The following is a 17,704-nucleotide window of genomic DNA, read 5'->3' on the forward strand; positions in this document are numbered from 1 at the left end:
CTTTTTTTTCTTTTTTTCTTTTCCTTTTCTATGATATAACTGGCCACCTGATGCAGGACTGTTAAGAAAGTTCAGAATTCTTGAATAAGGAGTGATGTTTAAGAGTTTAGGTTAGAAGAGAATAAATGTTGACGGCTGTTTGGGGCTGAAACAGGGGATAAACATAAAATAACATAAATAAAACACTAGGCAATCACACCTAGGTCTTCCTAAGCATCACACCTCAAAGAAGTTTGCATCACACAAACAAAGCTTAAAATAAGCTGCTGAATTTTATTAATCAAAATATTTTATTAATCAAAAGAGCCTTTATATAGAGGTTATAGTTATCCGTTTCCTAGTAGGACTTGGACTCTAAATAACCTATTCCTAGAATGGATAGGAATACTAATAAAAATTAAATAAAAGACTTAATAATACATAAACATAAAATAAGACTCACTGGCCTTTGGTACGGCCAAGGACAGCTCATTCTAGATTTCTGAAAATTACCAAATTGCTGTTATTCTAATAGAACTAAATTAAAACTAATCCAGCAGCAACTAAACAATAAAATAAGACTAAGCGAGGTCCCATGAGAGCATCCCATCATCCAAAACATCCCAAATTAAGGCTTGAGCATTAGAACCAGCTTTTCGTCTCTTATAGGTCTTCAAAGTGGGCTGCCACTAACGTTCCCCATCACCACCTTTCTTTTGCTTTTTCCTTTTCTTTACATTTTTATTTTTCAAAATTTTGCCTTTTTCTGGGGGTTGATAATCATTAGGCATGCGGTCTAGCAGGCCAGTTGCCTATTCACATGAAGCTTTGATTTGGAGGAAGAGGGGAGGAAAAGAGAGAAAATCCATTGTTTGGTAAAAGGGGAGTAGGGATGGTAGAAAGAAAAAAAGGGATTCATTTTCATCCTTGTCCCATTATTTTCTCTCTTTTTATTTTTTGTTATAATAATTGAGGGAGAGGGGATTCAAACATTGGTTCTTCTTATAAGAGGGACCAATCATTGTCACTAAGTTATAAGGCTCTTAGTTTTTCTTCTTAGTTTGAGAAGTAAGAGAGTGAACAAAATACTTTTGAGGATGAGACTATAAATATGTTATTTTCTCTTATTCTTCTTCCTCCTTCCAAACTTACCAAACACAGAAATCTTTTTATTATTGAAAAAATAAAATAAATAAATCCTTTCTCTTCCCTCTTGCTTTTGCATTTTACCAGATATAGTGTTGAGTCCTAGACATTAGGCTTATGATATTTAAGAGTTGATGTCATTTGTTGTGAATTGTGATTGGTGGAACAATAAAGTTTTTTTTTTTCACAACTACTGACATGGTCATTTGTGATTGGTGTATACTAAAGTGGTGTTAGTAGTGGACGTAGGTGAAAATGATGTTTCAATCATAGAAGATTATTAGTAGTTACGAAAAAAATTGTCCTTAACATTACTCTTCGTCAATATGCACTAAAAAAAATCAAGTAAAAAACTGTATAAGACATTTTATTTAATAAATTTAATAGAGCTGGTGAACAAATAGAAGTCATTTTATTAAATCGTTAATCCAGTTTGAACAATAAAGATTAAAGATGGAACTGAAATGGATCAAATAACTAAGATGGCACCAATGTGACAGTGGTCTAAGTTTCTCTAATACTTAAGTCAGTTAATCTCGCCTCTTTGTATAATGGAGTAGTATTAAGTATTTTTCTCATACTTGTGATACAGAGAGGAATGTTGTTAATATGAAGTTACAACACTCATAATTCCCCCACTTTAATTCTTGCCATGTTTCAGCGCATGGACGTTATGGGCATCATTGGTAATTGGCAACTGGGGTTTACTTGTGTCATTTGTGAAGTTCACGCCTCTTTTGGGTGAGGATCCAGGCGCTTACTCGACAATCTTAACATCACCATCATGTTTGGTTATTACTTACTAGAGTCAACTATGTGATTCTTGTGCCAACGTTGTGGTCATCTTTGTCTTAAGGTCGTACATAGGCGTGCGACTCTAGAAGATCTTCTTTGAAGTTCGAACATATTAGACCAGCCAATCCAAGTGATATTAATGAATTGACAATTTTCTAACCCCATCAAACTTGAATTCAACTCAAGCTCATTATCAAAATTAATGAATCATGCTTATTTTCTTTACAAAGTTTCAGAGCGCTTGAATGTAATCCATGACTAAACTAAAGCTTAACTTTCAAATAAATATGCTAAAGGTCTTGTAAATTAATTGACCCCTCTTGATATTTCTAATAGAGACATTTGGGTTCAAATTCCTCCTCTCATTGTAACCATTAAATTATTATTAACAAACAATTATAGCCTTTTCTTTTTTTTCCTTGACCAGTAGGCAATAGCCAAGCATTCAATCTCAATAAGAATTATTTTACAAAGTGACTACAAAATTCTTCATATCTCATTTATCCTTCTTCTTAAATTGCTTGGCTGGTTTATTTATTTATTTGTTTGTTTCATTTTTAAGTCTAGAGTTAGAATAATTTTCACAAAATATTTTACAATTGTGAATCAAGGTAGTAAGTTATGAATGGTAGATGATAAAATTATGTTAGTGATAAGCTCAAATAAAAACCAATAAAAACATATCAATTCAATTGTTGTATTTATAATATTAATATATAGTTTTTAATCCCAAGTCATGCTTTTTTATTATTATCATATTTAAAGGTATTCAGACCTCTTCGAGTATTAGACTATTTTTTTGGGTATATGCAGTCCCTTGTCCCATACACATCAGGTTATTACATGAAATAATTCTTTGGGAATGACCCAAGATATTGGTAAGAGGTTTCAAATCTAAGATTCCATTAATATCATAAAGTCTTAAAAACCACGTAGTCATCCCATCAAACCATCCCTACTTTGTATGTAAGCTTATCCAATAGCCAATACGAAGTTGGAAGACGCTTAAGTGAAAAGCACAGATAGAAGAATATGCTGGTCTTGGCATTGACTAAGTTTTATTAGAAAAGCAACTGTGGTTATGCCTTCTTCCGATGCTTATTAGCATAGTTTGACGTGATTAGCCTGGTAACCCAATACTATATCCTGCTCTTGATTTTAGAGATCCTATTGGGTGAACTATAGAATACAACAATCATAATAATTCGAGAATGAAAATTGAAAATGAATACCTTTTGATTATCTCTTGCTCTTGCATATAAAAAGAAAACATGACAGATAAGATAAACTCATTGATGACTGAGCCATATGGCAACCAGCTCAACAAATTTATTAGGCTCTTCTTTGTTTCATATTTAAGAAAGTCCTATATATATATATATATATATATTTTAAAGTTGCAATGTGTTCCCTGTATTCCATCTTATCACAATGAACTGAATAAATAAATGACATGCTTTCGCAAATATGTCACTATATGATACATGCTTTCATCATAGCAAGAATTGTTTTTGCGTATAAGTTATCTGTTTTTTATTTCCTCATCTTTGGCAAACTTTCTTTTCATGTTAAGATTTTGAAACATACTAATCTGATCAATTTATGCCTTTTGGTTATAAATTAAAAAAGAAGAAGATGTTTTTGGTTTTACAGCAAGCACAGGTGGTGGTGGAACAACTTGGTATTAATTGGGATGAAAATTTTATTACAAAGCATATATACCATTTTCAGCCGGTTTTATTGGCAGGTTACAATAAAGCACCTTGTTATTGAATAGGACGGCCCTGGCTAGTTGGTTGAGATGTTTCAAACATTTTTTTTTTTTTTTTCCCCTAAAGAGCGGTAATAATTATATACTGTGTGTATGGGATACACAAGGCCACATCAACTAAAATCATGAGTTAAAATTGTGAAAACACGATTTCAAATGAGTGTGTAACAAAAATTGACTTCTTCCTAATATCGTTGTCCAATTGAAGGTTATCAACCAATTCATTACCAGGAAGTTAAATTTATCAAAATGAAATACTTTGGCAAGGAAAGCCCAACCAATCAAAAGCCTAAACAGAACTCTACATGCTCTTAAGTCTAACCAATAAAATCGGAATTCTTGCCAAAAGATTTATTTTCCTAATTTTATTTAGCTTCCCAGGCTCGCCACTTTTAAATAAGAACAACTCCGGTGCAGCTACTTTTTGTTTGTTTTCACTTTCAGAGTAATTTCTTCAAACTTGAGATGTTGTAACTTGTAGGAACTAAATACCCTTGTAATCAATCTATTGTGATATATAATATTGCATTCTTGTCTTTCTTTTTTTCCTTTTTTCTATGATAAAACTCGCCACCTTTCTTTTTCTTTTTCCTTTTCTTTACGTTTTTATTTTTCAAAATTTTGCCTTTTTCTGGGGGTTGATAATCATTAGGCATGCGGTCTAGCAGGCCAGTTGCCTATTCACATGAAGCTTTGATTTGGAGGAAGAGGGAAGGAAAAGTGAGAGAATCCATTGTTTGGTGAAGGGGAATAGGGATGGTAGAAAGAAAAAAAGGGATTCATTTTCTTCCTTATCCCATTATTTTCTCTCTTTTTATTTTTTGTTATAATAATTGGGGGAGAGGGGATTCAAACATTGGTTCTTCTTATAAGAGGGACCAATCATTGTCACTAAGCTATAAGACTCTTAGTTTTTCTTCTTAGTTTGAGAAGAAAGGGAGTGAACAAAATACTTTTGAGGATGGGACTATAAATAGGTTATTTTCTCTTGTTCTTCTTCCTCCTTCCAAACTTACCAAACACAGAAATCTTTTTATTATTAAAAAAATAAAAAATAAATCCTTTCTCTTCGCTCTAGCTTTTGCATTTTACCAAATATAGTGTATGTTTGGCAAAAATAATTTTTGCTAACTTATTTTACTATTCAGTTTGTTTTTACTACTATTCATGGGCCTCACTACACTTTTTGATAATATTTATGGGTTCCACCATATTATTTCAGCTAACTTTTACTTTTATCTGCAATACTTTCAATAAAAAGTTTTCAGTTTTAGCAAAAAAAGTGGATCCCAAATGAACCCATGGTATTTAGTCCTAGACATTAGGCTTATAATATTTAAGAGTTGATGTCTTTTGTTGTGTATTGTGATTAGTGTACAATAAATCTAGGAACAATATCCTTTTTTTTTTTCACAACTACTGACATGGTCATTTGTGATTGGTGCATGCTAAAATGGTGTTTGTAGTGGTCGTAGGTGAAAATGATGTTTCAATCATAGAAGGTTGTCAGCAGCTATCAAAAAAATTGTGTCCTTAGCATTACTCTTTGTCAATATGCACTAAAAAAAATCAAGTAAAAAACTGTATAAGACATTCTATTTAATAAATTTAATAGAGCTGGTGAACAAATAGAAGTCATTTTATTAAATTGTTAATCCAGTTTAAACAATAAAGATTAAAGATGGAACTGAAATGGATTAAATAACTAAGATGGCACCAATGTGACAGCTGTCTAAGTTTCTCTAATACTTAAGTCGGTTAATCTAGCCTCTTTGTATAATGGAGTAGTATTAAGTATTTTTCTCATACTTGTGATAAAGAGAGGAATGTCGTTAATATAAAGTTACAATCAACACTAATAATTCCCCCACTTTAATTCTTGCCATGTTTCAGCAGCATGGACGTTATGGGCATCATTGGTAACTGGGGTTTACTTGGGTCATTTGTGAAGCTCATGCCTCTTTTGGGCGAGGATCCAGGCGCTTTCTCGACAATCTTAACATCACCATCATGTTTGGTTATTACTTATAGTGTTAACTATGTGATTCTTGTGCCAACGTTGTGGGATTCGGATCTGGCACCGGGTGCATTTCACCATTTTCACTCACAATTTTTTTTTTTTTTTTTTTTTTCACTTTTCACATTTTTAACTTTCACTTTTTACTTCTTTAAACTTTTTTCTTAACTTTTTTAAATCAATGGTTGAGATTGAAAGTTGCTTTTTACAACTCTCAATCTCAACCATTCAAAGAAATTGCATTAGGTACAATACTCTAGGTATTGCATCTGATCTCAATTCAACGTTGTGGTCATCTTTGTCTTAAGGTCGTACATAGGCATGCGACTCTAGAAGATCTTCTTCAAAGTTCGAACATATTAGACCATCCAATCCAAGTGATATTAATGAATTGACAATTTTCTAACCCCATCAAAATTGAATTCAACTCAAGCTTTATCAAAATTAATGATCCATGCTTAATTTCTTTACAAAGTTTCAGAGCCTTTGAATGTAATCCATGACTAAACTTGATGGTGTCACAAAAAACATCCAACTCCATAATTCGTCCATATGTCTCGTCCAAAGGAGAGAAGATATGACAAACCACAGGCGAAGTGATCGTTCCAAACGTCCTAGACGATCTCGTCTGTCTTCGGACGGACGAGATCCCATGGTAATCTTACCCATCATTCGGGCAAGGGCAAGTCGTCCAAGACGATCTCGTCCGTCTCCAATAAAAGATGGACGAGTTCATCATGGAATGGCCCGTCTCACCTAGGTTACTTCCATAGCGGTTATGGAAGTTACCCCCAATTCTCCGGACTCCGAGACATTGGGAACGGTTATTAAACAGATAACCGTTCTCCACACACTATATAAGAATTCACCAATGAAGGGTAAGGTATTCAGAAAATTTTATTCTAAGAAATTACTCCTTCCTTACAGAGAGAAAAAAGTGACTAACTTAATCATTGGAGGACTTTTGGCCGGTTTCCACCGGTCTCCTCTGACCTAGTGTTGTTGTTTTACAGGAAATAGCCCAAAGATCACCATCGTTCGAGACACGTCAACCTACTGATATCCAAGGAATTATCAAAACTAAAGTTTAACTTTCAAATAATTATGCTAAGGGTTTTGTAAATTAATTGACACCTCTTGATATTTCTAGTAGAGAGATTCGGGTTCAAATTCCTACTCTCATTGTAACCATTAAATTATTATTAAAAAAAATTATAGCCTTTTCTTTTTTTTCCTTGACTAGTAGGCAATAGCCAAGCATTCAATGAGAGTTATTTTACAAATTGTCTACAAAATTCTTCATATCTCATTTATCCTTCTTCTTAAATTGCTTGGCTGGTTTACATATTTATTTGTTTGTTTCATTTTTAAGTCCTAGAGTTAGTATAATTTTCACAAAATATTTTACAATTGTGAATCAAGGTAGTAGTTATGAAAGGTAGATAATAAAATGATGTTAGTGATAGACTCAAATAAAAACATGTCAATTCAATTGTTGTATTTATAATATTACTATATAGTTTTTAATCCCAAGTCATGCTTTTTTTTTAAAATAAAAGTATCCAGACCTTTTTGAGTATCTGACTATTTTCTAAGGTGTATGCAGTCCCCCGTCCCATACACATCAGGTTATTACATGAAATAATTCATTGGGAGTGGCCCAATATGTCGGTAAGAGGTTTCAAATCCAAGATTTCATTAATAGCATGAAGTCTTAAGAACCACTTAGTCATCCCATCAAATCGTCCCCATATTGTATGTAAGCTTATCCAATGGCCAATACGAAGTAGGAAGTCGCTTAAGTGAAAAGCACAAATAGAAGAATGTGCTGGTCTTGGCATTGACTAGGTTTTATTAGAAAAACAACTGTGGTTATGCCTATCTTCCAATGCTTATTAGCATAGTTTGACGTGATTAGCCTAGTAACCCAATACTATATCCTGCTATTGATTTTAGAGATCCTATTGGGTGAACTATAGAATACAACAATCATAATAATTCGAGAATGAAAATAGAAAATGGATACCTTTTCACTATCTCTAGCTCTTGCATATAAAAAGAAAACATGACAGATAAGATAAACCCATTGATGACTGAGCCAGATCGCAACCAGCTCAACAAATTTATTAGGCTCTTCTTTGTTTCATATTTAAGAAAGTCCTATATATATTTTAAAGTTGAAATGTGTTCCCTGTATTCCATCTTATCACAATGAACTGAATAAATAAAGATTCATGCTTTTGCAAATATGTCACTATATGATACTTGCTTTCATCATAGCAAGAATTGTTTTTGCGTATAAGTTATCTGTTTTTTATTTCCTCATCTTTAGCAAACTTTCTTTTCATGTTAAGATTTTGAAACATACTAATCTGATCAATTTATGCCTTTTGGTTATAAATAAAAAAAGATGCTTTTGGTTTTACTTTTACAGCAAGCACAGGTGGTGGTGGAACAACTTGGTATGAATTGGGATGAAAATTTTATGACGAAGCGTATATACCATTTTCAGCCGGTTTTATTGGCAGGTTACAATAAAGCACCTTGTTATTGAATAGAACGGGCCCTGACTAGTTGGTTGAGATGTTTCAAACAATTTTTTTTCTTTCTAAAGAGCGGTAATAATTACATACTGTGTGTACGAGATACACAAGGTCACATAGCTAAAATCATGAGTTAAAATTGTGAAAACACGATTTCAAATGAGTGTGTAACAAAAATTGACTTCTTCCTAATATCGTTGTCCGGTTTATCAACCAATTCATTACTAGAAATTTAAATTTATCAAAACGAAATACTTTGGCAAGGAAAGCCCAACCAATCAAAAGCCTAAACAAAACTCTACATGCTCTTAAGTCTTACCAATGAAATCGGAGTTCTTGCCAAAACGCTCACTAAATGCACTTACTAATTGGTTAATTCCTATAGGGGATTCCCTTCAAATAATATTAATGATTCAATTAAATATGTAGTGTTTCAATTTTATAATTTGTGGAAAAAGAGAATTGCAAAACCGTTATTTTTTTAACCAAAAGCGATCTTAACTCCATTGAAAATCACTCAGTAAAGAGATTAAAGAGAGTTTACAGAATTTTCTTATTTAAAACAAATACATTGAGCGAAATGTTACAACAAATTTCGAAATTTAAAGTATCATTGAAGAATTTTGCAATGATTTCAGCTAGATTAAATTCATCTTCCAATTAACCGGATTAATTATCTTTGAATTTTATTCACATTTAGATAGCATACAAGAAACTTAAAAGTGGATATCTGTAACATATTTGATTGAAATCAATGGTAAAAAATAAAAAATTTCCCTTAAAATTAGGCACCAAAAATTTTGGAATTTATTGGCCTCACTTTTTCTTGACATATAAAATTTGAGTAATGTTAAATGTTACAAACGCAATCTTTTTTATAATATTTTTACAAACGGTTAATATTGAAATTTTTTACTGGTTCTTATCTAGAACGATTACTACTGACATCACTTTTATACTTACTCATAACTCATAATATCAGCTGTTTGTAAAGAAAATTATAGCTCTATTTTCCATAAAAATTAGTTCAAGTTCTTAAAACATGCCTTCATAAAAGTAGTACAACAGCAATTATGGGAAAAATATTTTTTTTTTGAGAATCTTATGGGAACAATATATAAAGCATCATCTCGGATAAAATGTTGATCTTTGGTACAACAAGTTTGATAATTGGGTTATCACTTGAAGCATTGTAATATTCCAAAAAAAAATATAAAATATTATTTGTCAGTTACCTTTTGTAATTTAAATCTGAAATTCCAACTTCCAATCTCAATGACAACAACAAATTATGATGTATGTGGTATTGACAAGTTTCTTAATAAATAAGAAAAAGGAAAATCACCATTTCAATATTATAACCAAATTCAATGTCTGTTTGAGAATAGCTTATTTAGTTGAAAATGAAATATTTTTTTTTATGAAAGTACTGTAAATAAAGGTAAAAGTTAGATGAATAGTACCAAAAAATATAGTGAGACTCATAAATAGGAGCAAAAATAAGCTAAAATTGCAAATAAGCTGAAATTTTCAGCTTGTCCCAACGGATACTGAAAATCAATCCAATTTACTCCCTTTCTAGCTCTAGTGAAAACTTTTTTTTTTTTTTTGAGAAACAAACTGATTGCTAAACACATGTACTTTTAATTATACTCTCTCACTAAACTCAAACACATTACTTGATCCAAAGTATCATTACAAAATGGCCTACCTAATTTGTAGCTCTACTGAAAACTAAGATGCAACCTGCAAGATATTTTCAAACCTACCTAATTTGGGTGAGTGGTGATATTTATGGTGCATGTGGGGATTTTAACCAGTAATTTTTTTTTTAAAAATAACATGTCTAAATTTTTTTAAAACTTAATTAATTTCTAAACATGTGTAATCATCATGCATCCCACGTAAGGATTACCCCAAAGTTAGAAGGAAAAATGGAAAATTTAAGTCGTTGAATTATTTATGGGTTTATATACAATGTATGAGGATAACACAAATAAAAATTTAAAAGTACTGATTTGGTTTTTCCAGCTCTATGGTTTTATAAAAAAATGTTACTATGAAAGTAATGTCAATAATATGAGGGAAAAAAACAACTAATGTCAATAATGTAATAATGTGAAATAATTTTACTCCAATCACAACTTACCATTCACAACTTACTTTAACAAATTGTAAATATATCTTATAAAATTTTATATGCCTAAATGATTCTCTCTTTTTTCTTTTCTTTTTGAATAATGTCACTTTTGAATTGGGTGGAGCAAATCGTGAGTGGAAGATATATCAATATCAGTGTCAAAAGGTGCATCTTCGTCGGTATATCAAAAAATTTTTTTTTTATCAGTGTCGAAAGGTGCATCTTCGTCGGTGATGCAGGCAAATCTTCAATGGGATTAGTTAGGGAAGGGGCTCCCTTTTCATAAAGGGGGAGGAGGGCTCAACTTTGAAGAAAAAGCAAAGGGAAAGTGGGAGACAAAGATGTTTTGAAAAATGGTTTACAATTTTATTTGGCGTAAAACTATCTTACAAAGATCACAACTGTGCTTTATTGATCAATTGAAAATATTTTTGGTTTTGACACCCAAATATACTGAAATTTTTTTTCCACCGAAGTGGTAGATTTTGCCTTAAAAAAAGGACTCGTGCTTTTTTTTTGGATGAAAAAAGGACTCATGCTTAAAGCAACGGGGACAAGTTTTCGAATAATTAAAATGAAAATGGCTGACTACCCATTTTATTATTCATATATTTAAGTGATGGATTACCTAAAGCTTCAAGTCACAGAGACATTTTAACCCAAACAAATTTTTTATCCACAAATTAAAAAAGAATCCGGTTAATATATGCCCAGTATATTAACCATTTATTTTAGAAAAATTATCATGGAGAATTGAAAAAACTGTCAAAATAATGAACTATTTTTGGATTTGACTTACTTTCAATACTTTTTTAACTGAAATTTCATTTTATTTTAATGAGAAACTGTCACATCACTCACTAACTAAATAAAATATGGAGATTAAAATCCACTACTACTTACCATTATATATTTAAAACAACCAAAAATATTCAATTAAAAAAGTATTAGAGATAAACCAAACTCATCACTTTTTTATTTTACTGTAAAAAATTTCTTAAAATGATCACTAACGTATACGTACACGTAAATAAAATCCAATTAAAAAAAAAAACAGAAACAGAGAGAGAGAGAGAGAGAGAGAGAGAGGATACGTAGACGTAGTAGTCTAGTGGATATGAAGATGAAAGTAGATATACATTAATGGTGGGACCCAAATCTGAGTTCAAATAGTCTGTTTCACTTTTTCTACTTTTCTCTATACTCTATCAATAAAAACTTTTTATATATTCACCTAATTAATTAATTAATACTAACATTAATTAATAATGATAATATTTAATTAATTAGATTAACACGTAGCAAATGAAACAGGAAAAGTGGGACAGAAAATTTAGATTTCCCCAGTCAAGACCGACATCCTCAAACAAACGAAACAAAATAAAACAAGAAAAAACAACAACAAAAATCTCTCTCCTACATTTGAAGCGGACGTCGCTGTCGTCACTGGTTGACACGTGTGATCTCTCCAACCTACCCTCCCTCCCTCCCTTCCCTTTCTCTCAGATTGCCGCTCTGTTCTGTGATCATTATACCCATCCATCACAGACCAACACTAATCTCTCTCTCTCTCTCTCTCTCTCTCTCTCTAACAAACATTATTCTCTCTCTAACGCACACAAGCAACACATAATTCTCTCTAACGCACACACACAAACACAAACACACGCAAACATATTCTTTTCTTTTCCTTCTCTCTGTGTTTGTTTGTGTGTGTGTGGGGGGTTGAATGTTAGGATTCTGTGAATGACTGGGCGAGTCTCGTACAGGGTTTGATTCACTGATTCTTTGATAATTTTTGTGGTGCCAACTGAACTGAACTGACCAGACCGACCGACCATCATGAGTGCCGTTGGTGCTGGTGTTGGTAATCAATTGGTCTCTATTTCTCCTGATGAGCTCAAGTTTACATGTATTTTCCCTCTCTTTCTCTCTTCTTTTACTCTTAATTTTTCTGGGTATCTTTTATTTATTTATAATCAATTACGTTGTTTTTGCATTGCATGCGTCTCAATTGGAATTACCCATTTTTATTAGAAGTGTCAATTTCTTAGCTGTGATTTATTTGTTTGTATTCATTAGACACAGGACTAAGGTCAAGCTTCTCAAATGTTAATTATATAATTAAATTTTTTTTAGGTGAATGTAAAAATTGTTTGAGAGCTATGGGATATATGAAATAATGGGTCTTTGATATTCTATCATAAGAAACTAATCCAAGTTTTCTGTTACCTAAAATCATAATATTTGGAACATACAACATCTATGCACATGACCATGCCTGGTGCAATCGTTTCTCAATGGTGTTGGGGAGTTGCATGAAGAAAGAAACCATACAGTGTTGCTGGTTTTATTTACGAAGGATGATGTTGATACCAATCAATATCTATATTTTTGATAGTTAGGGAAGAGGAGATTTGAATTTTGGACATCTCTGAGGTGCCAATTGAGCTACAAGCTCTTGGATGAAGAAAGAAATGATACAGTGTTGCTGATTTTAGTTATTTTTGAATGATGATGATGACGATACCAGTCAAGAAATATATATGTGCTAAAAATATTGGATGCACAGGTTTGATTGTATGGCTACATGGATTTTCAAAGGAGCATGGAAAAGTGATGATCTTCAAGTGGAAACATCAAGGATTGGGATTGGTTGTGGCAGAAATGAAAATTTTGGGTTGTGGATGTGTGCCAATACACTTTTTTTTGTACCTTGAGGATTTGATGTATGACATGATGGCATGGGTAAGGCTTATATGGATTTATCAAAAAAAAAAAAAAATGAGGATAAGGCTTATGTGGGGATGTTGGGATAGTGGATAGGTTCCAAAAGAAGGAATGATATGATAAGAGATAATTACATACAAGAAAATTAAAAGGCAATTGAGAAAAATGGATTGAAGAAGTGGGTCACTTCTTCATCTGTTCTTGTCTGCTTCTCTTGTTTGGAACTACGTATGCTCTTGATTCAGGAACATTTGGTTTCTCCAGATTTGATTGTGTGACTATCTTTTCAATTGTATGTTGATGTTCTCTAAGCTAAGGAAAATCAGCTACAAATTTGTTTAACCTTGTGGATATATCTAAAGTTATGGAGAAAATTATGTGTTTTTCACTCTATAGTTAATGGAAATTTAAACAGGATTTATGACAACCTATGATTATTCAGAAGATCAAGGAGATTGTCTTTATGTGAGATGCTATCAAAATCTGAGTTTCCTAACTAATGTTTGCAGATTCCTTGCTTTGTAGTAATTTCTGGAAACATATGAAAGGAAATGGGGAAAACACAGAGCAACCTGGGGGGAGGGGGATGTTAGAATAAGAATAAGGTTACATTTGGAATGAATGGAGATGAGAGGAGAGGGGAAAGTGGTTGAAATGTACTAAAATAGGGTATGCTTATTTTGTAAGAGTTCTGAAATTTAAATAAATGAGTCAAAAATCATGTTGGATGTGGGGAATACAAATAGAATAGAAGAAAGAAAGATAATGATAGATTCACCTGGGTTGGTTCATTAAATATATGGAAAAAAAAAAAGAGAAAGAAGAAGAATACTGATCAAGAACATGAAATTGAATCTGACAAAATTAAATACAACATGACTTAGATATAGGCCTGCTTCCATACGGCTATTTGGTTCCTTTGTATGCCTATGAATTTGTGTTTTTTGGTTGTTTGTTTTATAAGAATTTTATTCACGAAATTTCTTATGGATATCTTGGGATTCATGTAATCAGTTGAGCTGGAAAAGCAAAGCTACTGTGATCTTAAAGTTGTGAACAACACAGAAAATCATGTTGCTTTTAAGGTACTATCTCTATTACTATACAGAATCACAGATATAAACATTTTTATTTGTTGCTGGATATGTATTTAGCAAGCCATTCTAATTTCATATCAGTTACATATGACTTGAATGTTCCCCCTTCTTTTTTTTGCTAGGTTAAAACCACTTCACCTAAAAAGTACTTCGTGCGGCCCAATACTGGAGTTGTAGATCCTTGGGACTCATGCATCATAAGAGGTGCTTTTTAATACCTTGCAAAAATCTTTTGATAGATATTTTTTCCCCCTGCAAGTAATGACCTTTTGATAATCTATTGAACATATCTTTAGGAGAAACTGCCCAACATATAGACATGAGCAAAGTAGTGATTGGCCAATCAATGAACACCTGTTGGGTGATGGTTGGCTTTTGATTTGAGAAGTGTATTAGCTGGCACTAACTGACCATATGCTACTTGGTCGCACACTGTGAACCATAACAATATTTGTTCTTAAAATATCCTCCAATAGTCCCTGAAGATTTTCTTATTTTTATTGCTGCTGTTAACAAACTTCTTGATTTGCAGTCACCCTCCAAGCCCAACGAGAATATCCTCCAGATATGCAATGCAAAGATAAATTTCTTTTGCAGAGTACAATAGTGCCTCCAAATACTGATGTTGATGATCTTCCACAAGATTCTGTAAGAACGTTGATTTTGAGAGTCATGCTTTCGTTTGACTAGCTTGATCATATTCTGTTGAAATAATACTGATGTTGTACAGTTGATGTTTACTATTGAATCCAGTTTAATAAGGACAGTGGAAAGGCTATAGAGGAATGCAAGCTTAGGGTTACGTATATTTCCCCTTCCTCAGCTCAAGCAAACTCAACAGAAGAATCGTTGAAGGACTCCCAACTAAGTTCTGATAGTACTCACCTTGTAAGTTTTGTTGAAGTTTTTATTTTTTATGGTTCAGTTTTTTTATTAATAAGTCTGGCTTGGTAGAATATGTGGGGTATGTATGCATGTTTGTGCAGGCTGAAGTTTGTGCATGCATTTGATATATTATTTTAGTTTGTTGGGGGCACAGTTACCTGCACATATATGTTTCATCTTTTGAAAATGACTTTCAAAGAAGTACTTAGAAGCACTACTTCATTGCCTTGTATGAAATTAGCACCTAGATATCTTATCACAGACAAGCCAAAGAATGAAATCAGGGCTTTAAATGTGTGCCATACTATTCATAGAAAATCTGAGAATATTCCTTTTTGCAAGGTAGATGTGTTATGTGTTGAAAACAGCCTCATGAACTGTGCATGAGGCATTATGCTGTTCATCAGATTGTGCTTGTAAGTGGCAACAAAGTTTTCCTCCTAATCAATTTGGAGGAATCTCCTCTATCACAGTACTTGGCATTTTAGATGACCATCCATGGGTGTCTTAATTACATGACTCATGAAGTCATTTATTAAACAGATTGCATAATGATTAAAATAGGTCATGCAATTAAAAGCACACGTCAATGGTCATTTAAATTGCCATGTGATAGGTGTGTGAGGATTTTTCCTGGTTTGGAGGAAAAGTCTGTCATACTTCTGTCCAGTTATTGATTTCTAGTTATCTACAACAAAGTATACATTGAAGCCACTAGTTAAGTCCAACTTCTTAACATGATCATCGAGATGTTTACAGTGTGCTGTATATTTTTCAATTTACTTCTAATTCCTTTTTCCCCCTCTTTTCGTCCAAAATTTTCTTTTGCATGGAGAACCAGGCTTTGCAGCGACTGAAGGATGAAAGAGATACAGCTGCTCGACAAACAAAGCAACTGCAACAGGAACTGGTATGTATTATGTTTTTCCCTGATCTATTTGTTTTCAGTCTTATTTATTAGTTTGATGATGATAATGTTAAATCTCTCAGATTCTGCAAGTGAAGATGGTATATTTTTAAATGTACATGAGTGCATTAAACAATACCCCCCTGAAACTTTGATGACATCTGATTACTTTTAAAAGTCAACTGAAAACTTGTTATTGAGTCAGTTACCTTGGACTTATCAGCTTGACTGTTGGAATTATTGACAATTCTCTGTAGAGTAAAATGGTTTGAAAACAACACAGTCGTATAGCCTGCCCCGGTTTAGCTCAATTGGTAGGCCTTAGGGTGTGCTCCCTCAAGGTCCTGGGATCAAGTCCAGGATTACCCGATGCACGGTTCTTGTGGGCAGGGTCATGCATCTGAGGTTTACTCTACAGGGGTGGGTCCAAAGGGCCCTATCTTGAGGAGGTTTCCCATCATAAACAATAAAATTAAAAAACACCACCACATTTGTATAGCCCATTCCACGATACTCTGATCAGCATATTAGTATCATATTGAAATCCTCTGGATCAGTTTGATTGTTTAATTGTCTCTTTCACCTGTTGATGGGAGCTCAGAATGATCAGTGAAAGTTAATATCATCTTCATTTTTATGTGTAGATATGCTGCACAAGATAATAGAGTTTCTCTATAATTTACTCTTTATGAAATATAAAGCTGCTGACATTTGTGACTACTAGCTAATATATCTGCTCTCTCTCCAACAGGAGATGCTGAAGAGACGAAGAATTCGAAAAAGTGATCGTGGCTTCTCATTCACCTTTGCTATCTTTGTGGCACTTATTGGCATCATGGTTGGCTTCCTCTTGAACCTCTCATTGACCTCACCGTCTACAGAATGAATTGATACCTTTCAGAACTTCAGGAGATATTATTTTCACTTCTTAATTTCATTGTATAATTCTCACACTCAGTTGGATGGAAAGTTCACTTATTTTCTTTTCTTTTGTATGTTGATCATGTTAAATCTGTTGTGATCAGCTGTTTTAGAGAACATGTTTCTATTCCATCACTCCCAATGTGGCAGTGAATATTATTCGTTTAATCCCAAATGTTAATATTGCCAACTTCATTTGACATTTCTGGCATTCTTATGGGGCTGCTTGCCTGCTGATGAAGGCTGAGTGCCACCTTGAAAGCACTGCCCCTTCAACCTTTGAGAATTAACATTCCGAGGGAACCCAGTATGATCAGATGGAGGTTAATGTGTCATCGCAAATTTTTTTTTGATAAGCATCGCAAAAGAATTTTAATTTAGATATTGCTCAAATTCAGTTAGCAATACCTAGTATATTAGGTTTTTTAATTAAATCAAACACATGGTTACATTGATCAATAATCTATAAACAGTGTTATTAAATTTAGTAAACGCACATAAGAAACTTATGCAATACATAATAATAACAATAGAAATAAAAACATGTAAAACAAGTGAAGCTTAAAATATACTAGAATAGACTACGATAATGAATTTTGAATTGTAGATATTGATATTGAAATTCAGAACACTTAGGATAAAGCTAGATCCTAGATGTAAGTGGGAATTGAAGGATTGGGAATTTATGGATACAAGAAGAAATGAGATAAGGAAAGAAGAATACTAGAAGAGATGTAATAAGTAAGAAAAACGATGGTTTCTTTTTTTTTGGG

At 32.8% G+C, this 17,704-nt stretch overlaps 1 protein-coding gene across 2 annotated transcripts; it reads left to right on the plus strand.

Moving 5' to 3' along the window:
- The first annotated feature begins 11,829 nt into the window (after positions 1–11,829).
- LOC126709494 (vesicle-associated protein 2-1) lies at positions 11,830–17,133 on the plus strand. 2 transcript variants are annotated; one of them, XM_050409750.1, is made up of 7 exons: positions 11,830–12,303; positions 14,136–14,206; positions 14,341–14,422; positions 14,751–14,866; positions 14,972–15,106; positions 15,939–16,013; positions 16,762–17,133. In XM_050409750.1, exons 1-7 carry the CDS (start codon positions 12,234–12,236, stop codon positions 16,894–16,896), a joined length of 684 nt encoding a protein of 227 aa, XP_050265707.1. In that variant the 5' UTR covers positions 11,830–12,233; the 3' UTR covers positions 16,897–17,133. The 2 variants fall into 2 exon arrangements, with proteins under 2 accessions (XP_050265707.1, XP_050265708.1); XM_050409751.1 differs by having other exon boundaries at positions 15,945–16,013.
- The last annotated feature ends 571 nt before the right edge of the window (positions 17,134–17,704 follow it).

This window comes from Quercus robur, chromosome 12, assembly GCF_932294415.1.
Source record: "Quercus robur chromosome 12, dhQueRobu3.1, whole genome shotgun sequence".
Lineage (NCBI taxonomy): Eukaryota > Viridiplantae > Streptophyta > Magnoliopsida > Fagales > Fagaceae > Quercus > Quercus robur.